We start from the raw sequence: 22,519 nt of genomic DNA, 5'->3' as shown, positions 1-22,519 counted from the left end.
GTGTGTGAAATAATTGATATATTATTTGAGAAATACTCTAAGAATAACGAGAGATTTTCCATTCTGTTCATAGTAATAATAACAAAAATTCATCATATCCAATTGTCTTAAGGGTTTGGGATCATGTGATCCATCATATTATCATGTGTACATCATCATCTCAAATCAATTAAAGTCGTTGATTTATATCTCACCAGCACTATGAATTTTCTCCCTCTCGGTCATTGTTAATACCTAACTGTATCATCAAGTCTCACATCTGCATATCACTACTACTTCCATTTTTAGTCTAGTCTTTTCAAGAGGTAAAATTGCATTTTCGTTTTCTTCCAAGAGGCATATTTGGTTATTTCCCCCTCCAAAAATATCGAATTGTTGTCTTGTATGAATTGCAGTAGAATTGCAATAGCGTGATTTTTGAATTTGTTCAAATCATAAAAAACATGTTCATTATGAACGATTATGACTACTCGTTCAGATTGGAAACAATCACTATAACTCCTGAGAAAACGTATACCAACTGATACTAGAAAGCTGATAGCTTGGATAGTGCAAATACTAGACAATGAATGGATAAAACCGTAAAGTAAAACTACTATACTGTATGATCTTTCATTATTTTATATTTCAAGATACGGTTTTACTATTTTATATTTGGATTGTCTCTCTGATTTGGCGCCAAAAAAAAAAATCTTTGACAAAAACAAGTTGGTTAAAGGGTCGAAGAAAATTCATTTACTATCAACACCATTCAAAAAAAAAAAACACACACACACAGCATCCTACACACTAAACTGTCATGACCTCTCACTCAGGAATCATCTGCTCATTATCTGCATCACCTTCTTCCTCGATTTTTGGCTTTGATGGAACCTGGCCAGCTCCTGGAGCCTGCTTCTTCTTAATCCCACTAACTATGTCGTCGATTCTCAAAAGCATGCAAGCAGCTTCAATGGCCGTCTTAAATGCTTGTGCCTTCACAGTGTATGAATCCCATATCTGAGAACATCCAGTATACCATCAAAATGAATTTATAATTGGAAAATATTTGATAATGTGAACATCAAGGAAGGTTATTCTCAAACTTCACACCTTTCGCTCTTTCATGTCAGCAACATCACCGGTATTTCCATCTATGCCGATCCACGCATTCTCACCATTTGCATGCTAAAAGGATAAAAACAAATAAATAACGCGACATATGAATAGCTTTTGCACAGATTCGAAAATGCAGAATAAATGAAATTACACCTTTCCTTGTAAGGCAGTCATCGTCCTTATCACATTGACACCACAGTTCTGAGCCAAAGTTCTTGGAATAGCCTCAAAAGCTATTGCCGCCGCTTCATAAGGCCACTGTTCATAATGATGCATGAAAGTAAATTTTTAATTTTTGCAAGTTAGATATCCTCAGGTAAAAGATGCACAGTTAGCTGCATTTAATTGTTTTGAGTGAATCGATAACACAAAATATTACAATGACAAATAAAAAATATTACAACAGATTTCTAATTCCTAATGGTTATTCTAAAACAATTTTTAAGAATATGAATTTCGTTTGACCATTTAATAACTTACAATCAGATCTTGCAAATCGTTTCAAAAATTGAATTTAGAAAGAATACATGGGGGTTATTATGGCAAGAATTACATGAGCTATTTGCAAATGTTCCACTAATGGAAAAACTTTCATATTTATGCCCTCAAAAAACATACGAGCAGGCAGACACAACTTGTTTATATGCTTGAGAAAAACTTTTGTGTTATGCAGCCAAAACAAAGTTGAAGAATGCTAATGTTCCAATCTAGTACAGACATGGTATCTGAAAAAACACATATTCAAATGACATTTTATGTCGTGAAGTTGATATGTATTCTCCAAATGGCCATAATCTAAGTTGAGGATGAATGACTGACAGATATTAACATAGACACAACCTGAGAAGTACAGGCAAGAAACTGTTCACCTTCTCTATGCCTTCAATTGAAGAACTCCTTTGTTTTAACATAGCTGACACAGTCAGCTCCGTAGCACCTCCACCAGGAACAAGTTTTGGATTTTTAATTATATTTCTAGCTACAGACATAGCATCCTGTGTACAATCATAACTTAAATCAGGAAAACCAACCATACAATCTCAACGGGCATAAAATCTCACAGATACCTGCAAATTTCTTTCCACTTCATTCAGAAGATCCTTGCTGGCACCCCTCAAAAGTACTGTGCATGCTTTTGGATTCACGCAGTCGACAACGAACGCAAAGAACTCATCCCCAATTTTCCTCACCTCAAACAATCCAGCACCAATACCAACATCAGATTCTTGCAACTCATCAGGTCTATTAACAATAACTGCCCCACATGCCTTGGCAATTCTGTTATTGTCAGTCTTTCTTAACCTTCGGATTGCACTGACACCAGCTTTGCAAAGATAATGGCAAGCCAGATCGCTGAGCCCCTTTTCAGTTATCACTAAATCTGGTTTGAACTTTAGTATCTGCACACATAGGCTCTGAATATACTCCTCTTCCATTTTAAGTAATACACTCCAATCTTCTTCCCTCAGCAATTCAGCATTGGTTTGGTTCTCGCCCTTTTTGTACTCGAGAGGACAATCAAGGAGAATAATTCTAGGATTCAGTATTTTTCTTCTCATTTTTCCAGGAGCAACAACATCCTTGTTAATCATTACTCCTTTTAAAACATTTGAGTCCTCCAACTGACCACCAGGAACCTTCTCTACTTTGATGTACTTTTTGATATCCACCTCACGCAATCCTTCGCCAAGATCAACACCAACAGTGGTTGTCGCATTGATGGCTAAGTCCTGAGAGGTCACCACAGAATAACCCAATTATAATTCTGATAACCACGTAACAAAGAGACCATGCATTCAAATGCTTTGTTGTCCACTATCTTCACAAAGTAGTAATTTCTGTATCGCATTCCACTAATAAATGCACTTTAAACAAATAATTTTACTGAGTTTGGTGACAATTTGATGCATAGATATCATCAGTGCTAGGAACCATGATATATGATCAACCTCGCAATCCAATGAAATGGGTCGAAACTAGGCCCGATACGGTCCTAGCTCAGTCTAGACCCCTTTTTGTAGACCCTCTGCCCAATTTCTACCCAGCCTCCACTTTTGATTAGTATATCTCGCCTTTCAATTAATATTGAAATATATAAAATTTCTTTAAGATCTTTGTTCAGATATACTCAAAGAGTGACCTATATTTGATACTTTTTCATAGTTTCCTATCCATTGGCATGTCTAAATCATTATAAAAATACATATATGAATAGCAGAATGGAAATAAAAGGAGAGGAGTAGGGGAGCAACCATATGGTTGTTGAAGGGCTGTTAAATTGCAAATCACAAAATACTTACGGCGATTAAATCTCCGAATTGACTAGTAAATTTTGTGCCAATGCAACTCTTAACAAGCCCTGACATAGTTGAACCTGCCATGTGAAAAACATCAAGTATAAGAGCCAGAAGAATAAACAAGGAAGAAAAAGAGTTGTACTGCCTTATCATTAGTTATATTGCTAAGTGATTCATCAAAAACTTTCAATTAGCCATCTTGAACTAAGCTTGGGTTAATACTTCAGCTTGTCTAGTTTAAGGACAGGTGTTCACTGGTTGGTTAATTTGTAACGACCATGTGTCATTAGGCTGAACCAACATGGGCCTCAGTCCATACCCATACACCACTACTGATCATGGGTCGTTATGATGGTCCAGCATGAGCCCTAGCCCATGTCCATGAACCGTCAATCATAGAATATTCCATCCCTGGAAAGTGGTTTCTTTCGTCTCCCCGAACACTTGAACCCAAGACCTCCTGGAAAGTGGTTTCTTTCGCCTGCCCAACACTTGAACCCAAGACCTCCAGGCACATGGGTGTGATATTATATGATTGGCGGTGCATGTACATGGGTTAGGACTCATGCTGAACTATCCTAACGACCCATGATCAGTAGTGGTGCATGGGTATGGGCCGATGCCCATGTTGGTTCAGCCTAATGGCCCATGATCGTTACAAAAAAAGGCGAGGCCCATGTTGGTTCAGCTTAATGGCCCATGATCGTTACAAACCCAAGGACCGGTGTTGTTATGAAAGGATTTTATGCACGTTAAACATTTTACTCTGATTTTTATTTATTCAAAATTTTGTTGTCAAACAAGTATATTCAAATGCTCGTTTTGGATAACGCTTTTACAGTAGTGATGAATGATATTTTTTTATGCCATGAAAATATTTTGTACTTGGATTATTTTCAAGAATTTAGTCGATCATTTTATTTAAATTCAGAAGATTTGGGTTTACTATTTAAATAAGAAAAGATTTTATTTTCCGCAAATTTTAAAATAGTATTAGTTATTTTAGCACGAGATGTTACATAATTGATCCAGTGAAACAAAAATAAGTGAAAATTGAAATCAAACATAAAAAGTTGGTCAATTAACAGATTAAGAATTTTCTAACCATTCGGGATTTGGATTAGATTTGGCCAAAACCAAGGTAACAATCTAACTATTTACGGTCGAAATACAATTACATACAGTGTTATCAGTTATACATTAAAACTGAAAAAAAACAAACAAACAAACCAACATTTTTCTGAGACAGAGGAAAATAATCCTATTATTTGTACAACAAAAAATAACTAACTGATAATTAGCAATATAACATAATATTTGAATGTAATAGCAAATTCTAAAAAATTATAAATCAACAATTGGGTTCGTTATTTGGTTTGTAAAAACCTAGACAGAAATCCAATCACTAGGTTGAAGTGCATAGCACCGTACCTCACACCTGAATATCAAGGTTATAGATGTTCTCATAGAATTTAAAGAACAGTCACTCTTTCATCAATTATGGTGATGAGTATCAATATAGCTACCTCGATGAATTCTAAAGGTCAGAGAATTGGAAAGTAAACCAAAATAGAATAAATCAAATAAAAAATGATGTTGACCTTTGCACTCACTTGCATAAGTAGGTGAAATCAAGAAAAATAAATAATTAAGGGACGTGACCTGAAAGATGAGTTAGTAGGTTTCTGGAACTCTTCTAACCTCATTTGCTCATACATCATAATTGAGCTCAATCAGGCACTCTAGAAGAAGAAAAATATATCCCAGTACTTTAATTAAGTCCCCACACCGGCCAATTCCAACCAGGGGAGGAAATTTTAGGGTATTTAAAACCTCTTGTGTATATATCCTAATTCAAGTAGAAAATTTTCTCAACACGTAATCAAGATAGGTGTAAGTCCTGTTCACAAAGCGTCACCTCACTAAACAAGCAAACAACCAAAATCACTCTGGGAGCGAACTTCACATACCAATAGAAGACAAACAATAGTCAAACATAAGGTACAGGGTGTAAGGAAAAATAAAAACAATAAACTTACGATCCTTGACATCTACAGTCAATGCAATTTTGTCAAGCACGGAAACAGCATCCTCTAGGGCTTTATTATATGCTGCAGCACAATGGAAGGGGCCATGTTATCATCCATACACATAATCCCAGGAGCAGCAATATTGAATATTAGAGAGTAACTGATACTACCTCGACAAATGACAGTGGGATGATAGTTCTTATCAATGAACGCTTCTGCAACATGGAGCATCTCACCAGCTACAATAAAAAAATTACAAAAAATAAGGAAAGTAAAATAATCGCTTCAGAAACCAAACATTAACAGTAATTCAGAGTGTAATAATTAAAATTGTGTTATGACTCATTTAACCAATGAGAAATCCATGATCATCTATTCATTGTTGACTTAAACAAGAACTCTCTCAGCTATAAGAAACCACCATAAAATATGCCCATATGCATACAGCAGACAGTGACACACAATCACACACGCAGCACAAGAGAGATAAGTATCAAATTCATTAAATACAAGGATGTGAACGCAAAAAACCCTGTCAAAATATATTCAGCAGTGCACATGCATACACACAGCAATAGGCACAAAAAATAATATATATGTATAATTCATCAGAAATTCAGAATGACAAAATTAAATCCCAAAACATATGAAGAGAAATCAACTGAATTAAAAATAAACTCGATCCATACCAAGGACAATGACAGATGTGGTTCCATCTCCTACCTCCTCATCCTGTGTTCGGCTTAGTTCAATCATTGACTGCAACCATTTAAAAAAGGCAGATTAGAGTGAAATAAAGTTATACAAATTCAGCAAGGTGCTAGTCCACACCTAGATGGAAAATACTTAGTTTCACAGTTACAGAACTCTGGAGGAAAAACAAACCATTATGTGAACTGAGATAGAAAATAGCGCACTTGCGAGGCACAGTCAATAGATGCCTTTTAAGTAAGATCAAACACAGGAGTTGAACTTAAAAGTAAGGATTAACATAGAAATAATGCCTTTGCTGCTGGGTGTGCAACGTCTAATTCACGAAGAATAGCATTGCCATCGTTTGTCACTACCATCCCTGTAATTATCAAAAGATTGTATTAGCTAACAAAGAATGATGATTAGAGAAGTTCACCAACAATCTCTCACAGAAGAATTTTTCTTTTATAGAGTCATCCTTCATTAAAGCAAAACATTAAATATGGTTCATATCAAAGGAACAATAATATCACCTCCTCCAGCATCAAGCAGCATTTTCAACATTGACCTCGGACCCAAAGTGGTACGTATAATATCAGCAACAGCCTATCAAGAGCAACCAAAACAATAGGGGTTGACAAGCAATTGGACAAAATACATCAAGGAAATCATAACAAGCAATTTAAACCAAAACCCTGCCCTACCCCAAGAAAACCGTAAAGAGGCAATTTAAATGAAAAACTTTAAAAAAAAACGAAGAATTTTATGCTCTAGAAAGGCATTCAAACAATGCGGTTATCCAAGATCCATTACGCTCCATAATGACCAATATTTTTCTGTTTCAATAACTTCCAGCCATGGTGAAAGAGAAAGAGTTATCATAAATAACTAATCGATTGACCAATGATTGTCCTCGGAAATTTATAATTGGAATTGGAACTAATTGGTTAAAGTTCCTAAATAAGTCTTAAATTGCAGCTTTGATTAGCCTAAACTTAGCAAGGTTGAAGTTCATGAAACAGTATAAAAGCATCATCAAACTCGATAGATACAAGATATAATTCACTATAATGCATGCTGTCTGTTAAACAATTTGCGACAGTAAGATATGAGAAGGCATAAACTGGCAGTGACAAACTATCAGATTAATTAAATATCCATTGACAAAATGTGGACGATGGAGTTTGGAGACTATGCAGACGCGTGTCCATTGAAGGCCTAAACGAGTATATAAGCCAGAAAAAAACAAGGAGAAGAGAAAGCAAACTACCTTGGATGCTTGGATATTGGCATGGTGCACCTTGCTTCCAGACTCCCGCTTCAATGCATCCTCTGTTCAACAAAACATATGCATCAATCAAACTACAATTATCTATCTATTATCTATATAGAATATCGACAGATTTGAGTTCACATTTCTCTTTCCGATCATAAATTTGAAGTAAAAATCTATCCAAGACTCTGCAGGCATAGGAGAAATGTCATCTCCACGTATAAAATGAAAACTCATTTGGATCTTCAAACAGAGTTTTACAACACTCTCAAAACTTACAAAACGGATGCTTAGCAAATCCCAAAGGAACAAATGTCAGTTCCGCAACCTTACAGTTACGATTTACTAGTGGAAATGAAGATATAAGCGAATTACCACAGTTGTGATGCTGAAAATGAGCACTCAAAACTTGCGCCAACAATGTGAAATGGAAAATGAATGCGAACGTACATGAGAAAATGACTTACTGAGGACGAGTACCGGAGAGTTCATTTTGGACTGGATTTGGAATCGATCGCGGAAGAGCGGGCGGCAGAGATTTGAAACACTGAGATCGACCAGTCGTAGACTCGTAAACCCTCTGGGATTTCGGGATTGTACGAGATTTTACGGTGAACCATATGTTGGGCCGGTTATAGGCTAACTTGGGCTTCTAGAAAATAGGCATGTTCGGCCTTGCCAGAGTTCGGCTCATTTTTATTCTTATTTTGCGTCGGAATTCAAGGAAATATGAGTTTAAGGTGGGAAGATGAACAATAGGGTCAAATTTTGTGATTGAACTTGGAAGAGGAAAATATCTAAAACTTATATTATCTAATTTTGTTTTCTTTAAAAAAATATAATAAAATCAAATTAAAATTCATCAACTTCATTTTTATGGTTGTTGATCTAATAATATGAAATTTTCACCGCATAGCTAGTTGTTATTAGGATTGCAAACGAGTCGAGTTGGTTCATGAATTTTTTTGAGTCAGTTAGATAAATATTTTATATGTATTCGAACCCGAGCTAAACTTGAACATGTTCGAACTTTTTTCGAGCCGAAGAGTCAAAATTATTTTGGTCGATAGGTCGTCAGGCTTAATATTTTATTAATATATATTAAATATATATTTCGAGCTTTCGGACTTTCGAACCTTCATTTTCGAAACTCAACATCCAAGCAATAGTTTAAATAACTCGCAAATAAGTTCGAACATTTTGATCCGAACGTGAAATCAAACTCTATTTCGAGTCGAACTCGAGTAAAAAAATTTAAGATTTCCGAACTTCAAATCAAACTTGAGTTCGAACTCAAACATCCTTAATTTGAGCCAAATTTGAACCTTACATTTTTACTAAAATTCAACTCGATTCGATTTTTTTTTACACTCTTATTGTTAATGGATGAAAGAATTTACATTTATATAAATATAGGTGTAATATTGTTATTTTTAAACATTTTCATCTGTTTTAAGAGTACAACTCAATAATTAATTTATATTGTTTTAAAAAATTAATATAATCTATTCTTTTATTTTATTCTATTTATATACATGTACTTTTATTAGCAATTTTTTTTTAAATCTAGTTTGAATCGTAAAAAATGAAATATTAATTAAAATATATAAATTTATATTTTACCCATTAGTTTATACAGTGTGCAAGTGTATATAGGCTTTTTTAAAAAAATATTATAAATTAAAAAAATCGTTATAAAAATGTTGCAGAATGAAAAGTTATACAAAATTAGTACAATCCGTATTTCACTGCACCGGATTCAGATTTATTTTAAAAAAAAATTTTTAAAAATAAAAAATATATATAATTGAATCCGTGGCGCCCAGGGTCTCACGGATTCATTGAATCCATGGCCCCACCCCACCCCTCTATTTATTTGTTGCACCCTCCCACTGTTTGCATCGATCCGGAGCTCCATTCGCCGTTCGCCGCCGGCACCACTGAACCTCGCCCCCACTGTTTGCAGCGCTACCCATTGGTCTCCTCACCGGCGCCCGCCCTCTGTACACCCTAATTGATTGTTTTATCCGCTGCGAAGAGCTATCGAATGCCATCGAAGTGGAAACAATGATGAAGGTTGATGCCCGTGAGCTTCTTTGTTGAAGTGATCTGTAAGCTGATTTTTTTAAGCTTAGATGTGGATTTATGTTTCGATTTCGTGGAAATTTTGGCTACTGGTTTAAATTGTTGAGAAATTTTATTGTTTTGATTGTTTTTGCGTGGACTGAATTTGACATTTTGTTTGAGGTAGTAGGTTTGATACAATTAAAAGGGAAGGGATTATACGCGATTCTTGGGGATTTTTTTTATTCGTAGATTGTAATTTTTGATTGAAGGCTAAGCATTTGCAGCTGATTTTGATTTTGATAGGGTGCCAGGGAAATCGATTTTAAAAACCCATATAAATTCAGAAGCAGGGTAAAACGCTGGGACCTCGCGCAATTGAGAAAATTAAGTCGTGAATGTGGCGTCAAGGTCGGAATCTCATGCGGCAGGCCTTATTCCGGCTGCCGTCGCGAGTTAAAACCAGTAGACACCTGATCACTGGAACGGCTTCAAGCCCCAGCTTGTCCATATGGCGGCGGAAGAAGGAGATGGGGAAGGAGGGGTTGATGGTGGCGAAGGAACTGAAACGCCTGCAGTGCCACCCGGTAAGGTTTGAGAGGTTCATAAAGAGCAATGTTTCTCGCCTCCTTAAGTCCGACCTTGTTGCTGTCCTTGCTGAATTCCAACGTCAAAACCTTGTCTCCCTCTGCATGAAGGTACCTCCATTTTCATCTTTGTAGAATTATAGTAGTTTTTTTTCTTTCCAATTTTAACTTTTCAGAAGTATTTGCACTTTGTTTGTTTCGCATTTTGTATGAATTAATTGATGGATTGATTCGACTGCATAAGAAGGCCTAAAAGAGCATCGTCTTTCATGAATTGCTTGATATAGAAAGTTGGTTTGATGTGCCATTTATTTAGCAAATAAATATCTGTATGTTCATGTTGATTTTCGGGTAGATATTCATAAAGAAAAATGATATTGTTTACATGCATTTTTTTTTAGATTATTGCTTATCATTTGACAGTTATACGACGTGGTGCGGAAAGAAATTTGGTACAAACCAGACATGTTCTTCTACAGGGATATGCTCATGATGCTTGCTCGGAACAAAAAGGTTGATGAGGCAAAGAGGGTGTGGGAAGATTTGAAGAGGGAAGAAGTCCTTTTTGATCAGCATACATTTGGAGACCTCGTCAGGGCCTTCTTAGACAGTGGTTTAACAAGTAAAGCAATGTGGATATATGATGAAATGAGAAGCTCTCCTGAGCCGGCGCTATCTTTGCCTTATCGTGTCATATTGAAAGGATTACTTCCTTACCCTGAACTGAGGGAGAAGGTGAAAGATGACTTTTTGGAACTCTTCCCCGACATGATTATTTATGATCCACCAGAAGACCTTTTTGATGATGATCGAAAAATGAGATTGGAGAGTGATGAGGATTAGAATATGTGGCTGACATTATATCTGCTTTGCTACAGCATGTACATGATGTATGCGTGGCGCCATGGAGTTATTCAGGATACACATCGGTTTTCTATTCATATGCGCTTGGGTGAAGAAGTTGAAACACGAGAGATATAATCTTTGTTAAAAATACTGTTCCACCAGGTGAAATGCTTGTTCACCTTTGACATTAGCAATTTAGCATCTTTGCAAATTTTTCGTTACCATATTTGATACAAACTGGTTATCTACTAGAAACATGGAGCGATTCACTCATGCGATTCATCAGAAAAACAATGGCTAACATAGATCTAGAGCTTGGTTGTTGATATAAATCATCACAAAAGAAGCTCCAAGTTAACCTCCAAAAAAAGAACAATTGCCTACCGACTCCACAAACACCCAAGTCCACAACTTCATCAATACAAAATGCTCCAACAAATACAAATCTTGGGACGTATATTCATCTTTTTCTCATCATATTTTTCAATAGTAGCAAATCTTGGCATTTATATTCATCTTTATCTGATTATAATATCCAATATTTCCCTTGATCGAGAGGAAATTAATACGTCAATTTCTTTTTTCCTGGTTCACAAATTTCACGCAGCTACACCAGTTCTACGACCCAAACTATACGTGTAACACTTTAATCATGACGATAAGCAGGTAATATTTAACAGGAAAAAACCTTGTCCACGTTACTACTTCAAAAACACATTAAATTCATATTTCTACGGGACAGAAATCCGTATTATAAAACGAAATCCAATTTCAATAAACTCCTTTTTCATGCCAAACAGACAAATTTACCTACTTCAAAATCAGCACCGCGCCTCGACACACTACTTATCTTTGGAAGCAGGAGTGCCAATACCGTACTTTTCCTGCAGCTTCTGAATCTCTTCTTCCTTCTTCTTCTGGTCAAACTTCTTGCCCATCTTCGCCTGCTGGTAGTACAACACAATCAAATACCTGTTCGCCACGTTGAAACCCGACAAGTGGTCGACGGCGGTCTTTGCGTCGTAGATATCCTCGTAAACCACAAAAGCTGTGCCACGCGTATCCTTGTTGGTCCCGACGCGGATCTGCCTTATGGCGCCGTACTTCCCAAATATGTCGTACATTTCCTCGCTCGTTATGTTGAAGGGTAGATTGCGCACGTAGAGAACACGGTTCACTTCCGGCGGGAGGCGCGTGTTGCCTTTCCGGAGACTAATTGCTGCCATTTGCCTTCGATCAGATGAATCGAGCTCGCAGTTTCGCCTGCGATTTGGGGATTTTGGGAGGTTGGTTATACTTCAAGAGACACTCGAGGGCCGAGGCGGCGATTTAAGAAGATAGCGTGAAATTACACAAAACTCCCCGAAGAACACAATATTTATGTAATTTTTTAAATTTAAACATTACAAAGGGGACAGATAAACCTTTTCGCATTTGGTTAATTTTTAAAAAGATTTGTGTGTATAAATTTCAATAGTAGGTCTCTTGTGAACGGTCTCACAAATTTTTATCTATGAGACATATCAAACCTACCGATATTCACAATAAAAAGTAATATTTTTTCATGGATGACCCAAATAAGATATCTGTCTCACAAAATACGATCCGTGAGACCGTCTCACACAACTTTTTATCAAATTTCAATTGGGTTAATCTCAACTACAAGGCCTCAAATAAATAAATAATTGATTTTCAATATTAAATTAAATTAAAATATACAAATATCTGACTCGATTCAATACATTTAAACATCTCATTTTTATTGAATAAGTATATAAAAAGTAAAAGGTTCGATATAACTTTGTCTTAGTGTATATCAAATGGTCGGATTTATTCGATCCAACTTTTAGGATATTATCTTTAAGAATGTACCAATGGACGATAAAACAACTTTTTAATAGTTATTGGATTAACCCTTAAAATTTAGATTGAATTAACCCATGAACTACGTTTGGCCAAACATGGGCCGGTTGATCGTTCATTGCCCATATGCTCACCTCAAAATATAAAATTCCACTATTATTTATTCGACAATCCTCCAAATTCTACGAGGATTTTGATGAGAATTGAATGGTTTAAATCGAACGAGTCGGTACTATTTTCTTTCCTTTTATTTTATATCCCACAAACTTGGAGGGTTTTAATTGCATTGCATGCAAGCAGAGGCATTGCGTCCAGAAGTTCGACAACCTTTACGCTCCTCTTCTCTCTTCTTTGAATCTCCATGGAAAACTTGAAGATGGTAAGTTACGCATGGGTAAACCAAGAAAATGATCATGAAAATTCTTGTAAATTAAGATTTCTGTACATTATCCGTGGTGGGTTTTCTATTTATCGTTTATTCATCACCCTTTAGATGAAATTCTGCATGATTTTTCAAGTTTGGCCAAGAGGATATTGACTAATGGAAGAATTTTTTTCACATGAAATTTGCTCTAAAAATGTATATTTTCACAGCCTCTAAAAAGAAAACAGATTTCAAGAAAACAGTATTTGATAATCTGGTTTGTCTTTCATTGCAGAAGAATTGGAATTCTGTTCCTCAATTTGGAGCATGGGAGCACGAGGCAGGGGTTGGAACTAATTACTCTATGATTTTTTCGCAAGCTCGAGCTGATAGGAAGCAGCAGAAAAACAACTTGACACGCCATATCATTGGGAATGAAAGGGCAAAAACACACGGGGAGGATGAATACGGTGTGGTGAGATCATGTTTCTTGGCCTAACTCTTCGTTTAATCATCTAACTTATGCAGCTCGACTTTCCAGAAGAATATTTCTCATATAAATTAAAGAAAATGCATAGTATTCTGATTTTGTTTTGATCCATATCCCCTCATCAGCCAAAAAATAATGCATCATGGCTTCTAATACTTGCTTAATACAGATTGATATGCAGAAGAAGAAAAAGAAGATGTGGAGATGCCTTAGTTGTTGTATAAGGTTTTGATTTCAATGAAGTCTAAAACTGGACGCTGATCCCTGCTTGTATGTTCAAAACTTGAAACACATTGTTTTGTTTTAGTTGATTGTGTAAATGCATCGTGAACAGACATAGATGTTTCTCTGTTAGGTGAACTACATCGCCCATACTTTGAGAATCCTCAAGCCGGATCACAATGAACAGTTTTTGCTCAACTATCAGTACTTGATTCAACACCTTAAACCAGCCTATGAGGTGGATACAGACCATATTTACGCTAACTGATCATGGCAGTCCTTTAATTTGGTATTTTATTAGAAAGAACATGAACCAATCATCCATTACATCGTGTAAAATACCCAAAATCAGAATATTTTATGTACATTCTGAACAAAGGGATGAACGGTACTAACTACATTGAGGCTGTAAAAGTGGGACTTCTTGAAACATTTTGGCATCAACAATACAAAATCTTTCTCGAAATTTCCAAGAACTCCAACCAGAAGCTCAGCTTGTTTGAATATAACTTTTTACTGGAGCTTTCAGGGACGATACACAGTTCAATTCTTCCTTCTCATCAATTCCATCAAAAAGATAGTTATAAGGTAGCATTTCTATGTAATTGCCGGAACCTGGATCAATTTTGCCTTCTCATCAATTCATGTTTGATAATTAATCCATAAGATTCCATGTGAAATCAAATGAGTGATTATTCTCAAGAACTACAAACCGGATTTTCGAGCTTTAGCTATTTCTTCCCTTGCATCAATGCTCATGACATGAAAGACATACAGAGGCGTGTTCACAAAACCAGCCAAACAAATAGCACGGCCGGTCGCCTCACCCTCAAGCTGCATGAAAATTTATTTAGATAACAGAGGAAAAATATAAGCATCATCAACTGTCAGCCATAAGTTTATACAACAATTTTCAAGTATTTGATCGATGAAGGTGTTACTTTCACAGTTTCCCTCTTTTCATAATAGCTGATGAGGAAATGAAAAAGGCAATTGTGTGCTTACCACTAAGCATGCTTAAGCTATTCAGATCAGGTATTAAATCCTGACAATCAAACTAGATACATCTAAATGTTACAGAAAGTTTAAAGCTTACACACACACACACACACACAGAGGATATTGTAAACTGGGACATAAAGTTTAAGATTAAGAATAAATCAGGTCAGCAAAGGGAAGGCACACAATGACAATATTTCTATTTTTAAGATTCAGTGAAGTTACCATCGGTGGCCTTGAAAGAGCATGACCCTCGGGACCTGTAATGCCAAGTTCAATCATTCTTTTTTTCCCTTCAAACACAGCATCTCCATTCTGTGTGAACCATAGCCAAGGCACCAAGAGATTTACATGTTTTGAACCCCTCAAGCAGAAGCTCATCGTTGATCATAAGTGAACCCTTATAGGTCATGAAAAATTTAAAAGAATTTATGCCTACAGAGTCAGATAAAATTAGTAAGAAGTCATCCATAATAGTCATTGAGGCAAAATAAAATTTTCTCCAAAGTGGAACAAATAAACTTAAAGCATACATGTCTTGTCTTTAACCATGAGTTCCATTTCCCTTGACATGGAGTTGTCCCATTTCGTGATTGTCATATGGAAACCATAATCCATGCAGGATCTTTCTGCCTTTTTTACATAAGCATCAAAGCCTGTTAATAAGCTACCATTCACGGGCATAACAAAATCAATATGCATCGTAGTTCCACCAGCTAATGCAGCAGCTTGTCCACTGAAATAAACCTCAAATGTTTCAGTACCCATAAACTCCATAGCCAAGTGAGTGTGAGGATCAATTCCTCCTGTCACTATCAGAAGGTAAAGATTAAATAAACAAAAACCTGGTAGAGACTAGGGACTACTTTGGAACTTATTCAGTAATAAGGATTTATATTCAATTTAACATGTAATATGCTGAAATCACCATCTTACCGTCATTCAAGGATAACAAGCAGCCATTCTTGGTACATAACGTTCGTAATTTATAGGAAATGATCTTTAGTAAGATTAATTATGTACCATCCAGTCATCTGTGAGATAATCAACATTATTATATATAAAAAGGCATTAAAATACATGAGATCATTACAAAAAAGGAAAAAAAAAAAAAAGAAAAGGAGAAAACAGCCCTACAGGAGCGGCTTTCACGACGTTAGAAGCATTTTTTTACAGCTCCAGACATATATCAATAGTCACAAAACCCCTCCTATTCTTGGTGTGGCTATACTCAACAGAAGCAGTTTGACTAACCGATGGCGAAAGTTGAAAGACCACTCTCGTTGTTTACTGAAGGAGTGGTTTTAAATCGCTACTGATTTTTTCGACATAGGAACATTTCAAACCTTATCTGAAGCAAGGAATTTTTTAGCGGTTAAAACCCGCAGTCGAAGTCGTCGTTGTAAGAACGATTTTAAACCATTTCCGACGCCATGGATATAGGAGCGGTTGCCAGCCGTTCCTGAAGCAATGGTTTTAAAAGTATTTTGAAACCAATCTTGAAGCCGTGGACTTTGGAGCAGTTTAAAACCGCTCTTCAAGTAGTGAACCTAGCACATAGGACCGTTTTCAAACTGTTTCTAAAGTGATGGACATTGAAGCATCTTTTGAGTTTTGGATTTGGAGCGACTTAAATTCAACCTAAATCCCATGTTACAAACCGGGTTCAAAACAGCATAGCTTCAACATATTGTCTAGGAGCAGCTTGAAACGGCTCCTAAAAAAACCCATCTTTGTTGGCCTTTTTTCCCGTTCAGTCCATCGTCTTTCTTGTGTGCGAAAATCGCCCATTTTCTGGTTGATTTGTCAAAGATTATAGACTATTTTAGTACACACCAAAGAAAAGGGACGAACCCAGAAAAGGCCTGAATCGAAGCCCATACTGTGATAAACAATCCACAATTGATCCGATACAAAAATTCAAGTCAGAAGACAAGAAGTGGCGCATGATATCAAGTTATTAAACATCAATAATCCACCATTTTCAGTACGTACCTCATGGGATTGGGCGAGTGGCAATATTATTGTAATTATTACAAGTAAAAGAAGAGTGGAAAGCGGAGATTTACAGTGAATTTGATGAGTTGTAAAACTGGAATCCATCTTTCAGTGGCTGGAGAATTACGTCAGTTGGTATATTATAGGATGCAAATTGGCGAAGACCGAGTTCTGAGAAATCTCTGCGTTGACTATATCCTGATCACCACTAGGAATCTTCTCTTATTCTTTTTTTGTTTTTTGTTTTTGTATTTTTGTTTTTCCATTTTTTCCGATATTACATCAATCAGCTATTCGGATTCAAGCTTCCGAGATAGCCTTTTATAAACGAGTAAAAAATATTATTGTAATGAAGTTATGAGCAAATGGAATGTTGATGTATAATTTTATTGACTGAATCTGTGTGTAAGACAATCTCACTGATTTATATTTATTAGATCAGTTAGTTTGGTTCATATTTACAAAAAATAATAATATTTTTTAATGAACTAGGTCAGGTTGGAAATATGTCTCAGAAAATTTAACTATGAGATGATCTCATATGAATTTTTGTGTAATTTTTATTCACAAACACCGGTGAGACAGTCTTGTAGTTCAACTTTATGAGACAAATCTCCGACATGTTCTTGTTCATGAAAAGTATTATATTTTATTTTTCGAAATATTATTTTTCATTGTAAAAATATCATTTTTATTAATCATGTTATGAAAAAAATTTATGTAATGTATACTAATATGAATGGAAAGTAATAATTTTTATATTGATTGGATCGATTTGTCTAAGAGATGTAGATTCGTGATACGATTGCATAATAGAACTACTCCTTTTGTTAAGGCTAATTGATACGTGTTAGTCAAATTAAGGTCAATTAATTTTAATTAAGTTTTACGTTAAATTTATATTTTATCACTTATCTCAAAAATGATATTCAACTTTTATATTAAATCAATTCTGTATTGATATCTGGTATTAGATTATAATATAGCTAGATTGATAACATAGGAAACAAATCAGATATTTTTATTTGGTTGAATTCTTTATTTGTCCATACTCGGCACTTTTTATTATACATTTTCTTATAATTATTTTAAGTATACAAATAGTAATTATGATTAAAAAGCAAGGAATTTAAACAAAAAATATGATGAATAAGCATACAAATAGTAATTATAATTGAAAACATAATTTGGACCGGTTTTCAAAATTTATAAAAACCTCCAATATACCGGATAAATTTATAAAAATCACAATATATACTTCATAAAGTTTCTATTTAATCAGTATCTCTCGAGTTTGTTGAAAAAAGTACAGGAAAGTCCGACAGGGGCGACCTGAGAACACACAAATCGATGAATACAATGACATGAGTCGATAAACATTCGTGTGATCTCATGACACCCCTGCAGGCCTCCTCCACCTAAATTTCTTGAATTCATTCACTAGCCAAAATTTGGTGCAATTTTTGTCTGAATTTCTTGGAGATTAAATAGAACATAAGCCTCAGGTTTCAGTGTACTGCGTCTTTGTACTTTTGCCAATGGTATGTATTACAGGATTGGTTTGTACTTGCTAAAGTACGTGGCTTTCGTACTCGATTCGACTTCTTGTACTCCCCAAAATCTAACCGTGGACTGGATTTCTTAGCAGGCTTTTGGAAGCCCATGGGCCTATCCGCAAATGAAGGTCACTCTAGCCCATTGGATGACAATTTTTAAAATAAAAATAATTGATCAAATAATTTCATTTTTTGTAAATAGAAGTATAGAATCGAAGGGTCTTTGTTACCATTTGCCTAGTTCATGGAATTGATGAATTTTTTTTGTCAATGGTTAGGAATTTGATATCTAATCTTACATCTTCTCAGGTGATCTTGTCACGTAAGATTTGTCCAGTATAATTTGTCAGCAGGAGCATTCAATATGGTAGTTGGGCTATCTTTGTTGAACAAAACAAAAGGTCGAGGAAATGTTAAAAAAAGAAATAACGCGTATTTACACTGACAGATGTTCTATAAATAGAGTTCCCCCTTCATTCTGAAATCATCTCTTCTTCGAGTTTTCTCTCATCTTATAACATTCTATAATATTTGTGAGGTGTTTGTTCTCATGTATTAAGAGAGTGTGTGTTCTTTTTGAAAACACAGTGAGTGAGTTGTACACTACAAAATATTATAGTAGAAATTCTTTTCATCTTGCCCGTTTTAGGGGTTTTTCACGTAAATCTCGGTGTCTAGTTTATTCTTTATTTTCGGGTTTTATTATCTCAAATTACCGCAAGTGGGACCAACATAATTTACCTGACTAGCATAATTTATAGGTTATAGTATTAGTCTGAGAGTTTATCCAGTGTACATCGAATGATAACAGCTTAGAGTTCCCACGTCATGAAAAATATATATAGAATCAAATGGTAGAAAAGTAGGAGTCCTTATTTTTCACTTACATGAATAATGATACAACCATATCCGTTTTTATCCTATATTTAGTACCGCGATGTATGCATATAACTAAATTAAAATATTCTGATGCTAAATGTTCTTTGTTTGAAAATATTTAGGGATCATATAAAATTCTATGTAGATGTCGGTTATTTGATGATAAAATATTGTTCGCAAGTCTCCAAGACCAGGTAGCCCATATTTTCAAATATCAGTCTCCCCTATTTACTTCTTCTCAAAATAACACATTCACAGTTACATTGTATTTGCAGTTATCCACCAACTCTTTCAACTGATATCTATCTTAGATAAAAATTTTATATTCATCATGATTACCAACACAAATGCTTAAGTTTATATAGAGCCGAATTCGAAATTTACAATATTAAATTTCTAGATCCAAATGTGCCCACGCAGAATCATATAGTTGTACTTGTGCTTGAAACACTTCATTATCAGTAACCTCTCGCTGAAAACCAGAAGAACAACAAGGGAAACATTTTTCGCTTCTAATAATACGACACATAAAGATTGAAACTTGACACATACGACCAAAATCTAACAAGTTTTCCACATAACATTGGGTTCCTTGTATGATCTTCAACTCCATAACCAGGGGAGGACCCGAAAGCTGTTAGGAAGGTGGACGACACGGTGAGAGAAGGCGGTTTAATGTATTAAAACTGAATGTTATAAAATTTTAAAGGAGTATTCATCTCTTCCCCAGTTAATTAGTAATATGAGCAAGAGATGGTGGATGTTTTGTACTCAGCTACCTCGGCCGTCTCATCATCCAGCATCCTCTTACCATTTTCCCTGAACTTAAAGCTCAATCTACTGAAGTAACTTTCCTTTTGTGTTTGTACACTTTTCTTTGTCAACTTGGTAGCATTCTTTTCTCTGCCGAATGATGCATACTTCAATAAAAGTCCTTTGAGTATCCCCACCCTACTTTTTCCACTATCATTACCACGCTTGTCTTTAGCATCTCTCCCTTTAGTTGAAGCTGGCATGTCCCTTCCATCGTGCTTGTTTCTCACGGGCCTTACACGCAGTCCAAAACGTAAGCCCGAAGGGTTCTTCGGCTCTCGCGGGTTTAGCCCTTCTTTCTTCTGGTCTCGAACCCATCTTGCATAAGCAGAGCCCTTGAGCTCCAGTGGTCCACTATAGCTCCATACGGGAACTTGATTCGCCGACTTCATCGAGCTCTTGTCCTCGTAAGAATCTTGATTGCAGGAGATGGTGTCAGTACAAGAGTACTTTGAGGCAATTCTGAATGGGGAATGTGATCTTGAGCGCCTCGGCTGACCACTTCTTCCCCTCTTCTCTTCCCTTACTCTCTCCAAAGCCACGGTAAAAGGATCGAAATCGTCGTTCCATGTATACTTACACGCAAACGGGATTCTGCACATTGTAGTTGGAGACATAGACCTCGGAGCAAACGTCCACCTTTGGCTAGAACTATTGAAAACACTGTTATATTGGAGTCTTGGAGGGAGTTTTAGGGGCATGACTACGCCACTGAAGAAGACTTCGTCGACAAACGCCACGGCCGGAAGCGAGTCCCCACGCTCTCGATATCTTTGCTTTCGACTGAATGTCTTGCTAGACTCAAACTCGAAATCAACAAGATTCGATTTGGGAAAATCGCCTTTGTCTTGTTTATTCCTCCGCGGACTAACCGGGGCACTGCAGTATAAGTAATTGAGACTCTTGCGATCACATGGATTCGGGCTAGTAAGGGCAGTTGCATACAAACAAAGGGAAGAAGAGACATTTGCAAGTTCCATTTTGGTTCCAAATTTAGAGAGTAGCAATATGGACTGTTTGGCAGAAAAGGCTTTGAAATAGAGTGTCGATTGTGCTATGTTCTTTGTCCTGAATTTAAGGAAGGCCTACCTCAAAATACGGGACTTTTTGTTCCTAAAATAATCTTCAAAATGTAATCAGACACCGAAAAGCAGATAATACATGTACAAATCCTCAACACTTGTATGAATAAAAGCACAACCAAAATTTTAACAAATATCAAGATAAATCGAATCGAATCGAATCGGTTTTACGACATACCTGTATCTTGTGAAAGATTGAAATCAACCCCAGCTCCTACTATGTGATCCTGGATGTCCTTGATATAACAATAAGAATTCTACTAAAAGTACACATCTATATATCATGTAGATATTACGGTCCAACCCATGCACAAATTTGAAATATTAGAAACTAGGTAAGACAGCAAATTCTTTACAAAATTACACACAATTTGTAACATTTTTGCTTGCTTAATTGTGCCATTTGACGCATAATTGGACTTTAGGATAAGGTCACGAAAATAAATGGAACCGTGACCGAAAGGCACTCGTTGGAAGTGAACTCGTGATTCCATATTTAATTCGTGGTGAATTAGATAATGACAAGTGTTAATATCTAAGTCAAAACAATTTCGTTCCTTTATGTGACTTATATTAGTTACAAATGTTATAACCAAAAAAGTTTATTATGATGTAAATTCTTCTCTAGTTTTGTGGTGGTTTGATAAAATTTTTGTTTGATTCATGATTTTGGGGACTCAAAAGTTAGGTTTGTTGAAAATTATTAGCGGACGGTATGGAATAAAAGTATCATGAGATAATTAAAATATTTGTGTATTGGTTGATGTTTAGATATGGTGATAAATTTTATACTAAAACAAACAAGGGGGGGATTAAGGGGCATATATAGATTGGGATCAAATATGATTTTTTTTTTTTTTTGTGTTAAAATATGTGTAATCCTAATCGAGACGACGTGTTTTTAGTCGAATTAATACCATTTTTAATTCATGTTTAATCAGTTACCTTTTTTAATATCCTTAAATCTTAATATATTAAAATCCTAAATTTGATAGTATGAATTTAAATATCCTAAATTTTATAGTACTATAAATATTCTTTAAATTGATTTGAGAACATTATGTTTTATTTTAATAAATAAATATTTTTTTTATTTGGACTGGCAGAATTTGGACCCAAAAAAAATGTATTCTAGTATGTTTAAGCTCGACTTATTTTTTATCATCTCAAAATATGGCTAGAAAATTATTCGTTTCGATATTAAAGCATTGTCAGACGACTCCAATATTTCATTTGCACTCATAACTTGGACAACACAACACGACCAAGTCCAATCCAACAAGATTATTGACATATATATAGGTGTAAAGACAGACAGCAATTGTGTAAGACTTTAAGATGGGGAGAATAAAGCTGGGTACTTGC

At 35.6% G+C, this 22,519-nt stretch overlaps 4 protein-coding genes and 1 pseudogene across 6 annotated transcripts; 1 reads left to right on the top strand and 4 right to left on the bottom strand.

Moving 5' to 3' along the window:
• Window positions 1-671: 671 nt before the first annotated feature.
• Window positions 672-8,027, bottom strand: LOC140988606 (T-complex protein 1 subunit gamma). Its single transcript, XM_073457629.1, has 13 exons — window positions 7,859-8,027; window positions 7,389-7,450; window positions 6,652-6,724; window positions 6,430-6,497; window positions 6,115-6,184; window positions 5,596-5,664; window positions 5,435-5,506; window positions 3,399-3,472; window positions 2,166-2,828; window positions 1,968-2,093; window positions 1,252-1,356; window positions 1,093-1,167; window positions 672-999 (listed from the first exon to the last, which is right to left on the bottom strand). The coding sequence occupies exons 1-13, from the start codon at window positions 7,881-7,883 to the stop codon at window positions 808-810; spliced, it is 1,674 nt and encodes a 557-aa protein (XP_073313730.1). The 5' UTR covers window positions 7,884-8,027; the 3' UTR covers window positions 672-807.
• A 1,238-nt stretch (window positions 8,028-9,265) lies between these two features.
• LOC140988579 (pentatricopeptide repeat-containing protein At1g62350) lies at window positions 9,266-11,078 on the top strand. Of its 3 annotated transcripts, none has more exons than XM_073457607.1 (3): window positions 9,266-9,467; window positions 9,762-10,153; window positions 10,466-11,078. In XM_073457607.1, the coding sequence occupies exons 2-3, from the start codon at window positions 9,854-9,856 to the stop codon at window positions 10,883-10,885; spliced, it is 720 nt and encodes a 239-aa protein (XP_073313708.1). In that variant the 5' UTR covers window positions 9,266-9,467; window positions 9,762-9,853; the 3' UTR covers window positions 10,886-11,078. The 3 variants fall into 3 exon arrangements, with proteins under 3 accessions (XP_073313708.1, XP_073313702.1, XP_073313692.1); XM_073457601.1 differs by having other exon boundaries at window positions 9,266-9,502; XM_073457591.1 differs by having other exon boundaries at window positions 9,266-10,153.
• A 463-nt stretch (window positions 11,079-11,541) lies between these two features.
• Window positions 11,542-12,217, bottom strand: LOC140988597 (splicing factor 3B subunit 6-like protein). The gene has a single exon (XM_073457618.1). It carries the CDS (start codon window positions 12,112-12,114, stop codon window positions 11,731-11,733), a length of 384 nt encoding a protein of 127 aa, XP_073313719.1. The 5' UTR covers window positions 12,115-12,217; the 3' UTR covers window positions 11,542-11,730.
• Window positions 12,218-14,215: 1,998 nt separating this feature from the next.
• LOC140972864 (dihydropyrimidinase-like) lies at window positions 14,216-16,617 on the bottom strand (annotated as a pseudogene).
• Window positions 16,618-19,644: 3,027 nt separating this feature from the next.
• LOC140968257 (uncharacterized) lies at window positions 19,645-21,392 on the bottom strand. Its single transcript, XM_073429194.1, has 2 exons — window positions 21,333-21,392; window positions 19,645-21,185 (listed from the first exon to the last, which is right to left on the bottom strand). Exon 2 carries the CDS (start codon window positions 21,050-21,052, stop codon window positions 19,994-19,996), a length of 1,059 nt encoding a protein of 352 aa, XP_073285295.1. The 5' UTR covers window positions 21,053-21,185; window positions 21,333-21,392; the 3' UTR covers window positions 19,645-19,993.
• Between the last annotated feature and the right edge of the window lie 1,127 nt (window positions 21,393-22,519).

This window comes from Primulina huaijiensis, chromosome 1, assembly GCF_012295235.1.
Source record: "Primulina huaijiensis isolate GDHJ02 chromosome 1, ASM1229523v2, whole genome shotgun sequence".
NCBI lineage: Eukaryota > Viridiplantae > Streptophyta > Magnoliopsida > Lamiales > Gesneriaceae > Primulina > Primulina huaijiensis.
Note: the sequence above shows the minus strand (reverse complement) of the source record. Positions and strands in the feature narration are given on the sequence as shown.

Excerpts from the sequence above, each read along its gene's own strand:
- LOC140988606 (XM_073457629.1), bottom strand. The coding sequence starts at position 7,883 with ATGAACTCTCCGGTACTCGTCCTCA. Across the intron at positions 7,451-7,858 it reads CTCTCCGGTACTCGTCCTCA|AGGATGCATTGAAGCGGGAG; the intron begins GTAAGTCATTTT and ends TTTGTTGAACAG. Across the intron at positions 1,168-1,251 it reads TGACTGCCTTACAAGGAAAG|CATGCAAATGGTGAGAATGC; the intron begins GTGTAATTTCAT and ends TTATCCTTTTAG.
- LOC140988597 (XM_073457618.1), bottom strand. The coding sequence starts at position 12,114 with ATGGCAGCAATTAGTCTCCGGAAAGGCAACACGCGCCTCCCGCCGGAA.
- LOC140988579 (XM_073457607.1), top strand. The coding sequence starts at position 9,854 with ATGTGGCGTCAAGGTCGGAATCTCATGCGGCAGGCCTTATTCCGGCTG. Across the intron at positions 10,154-10,465 it reads TTGTCTCCCTCTGCATGAAG|TTATACGACGTGGTGCGGAA; the intron begins GTACCTCCATTT and ends ATCATTTGACAG.
- LOC140968257 (XM_073429194.1), bottom strand. The coding sequence starts at position 21,052 with ATGGAACTTGCAAATGTCTCTTCTTCCCTTTGTTTGTATGCAACTGCC.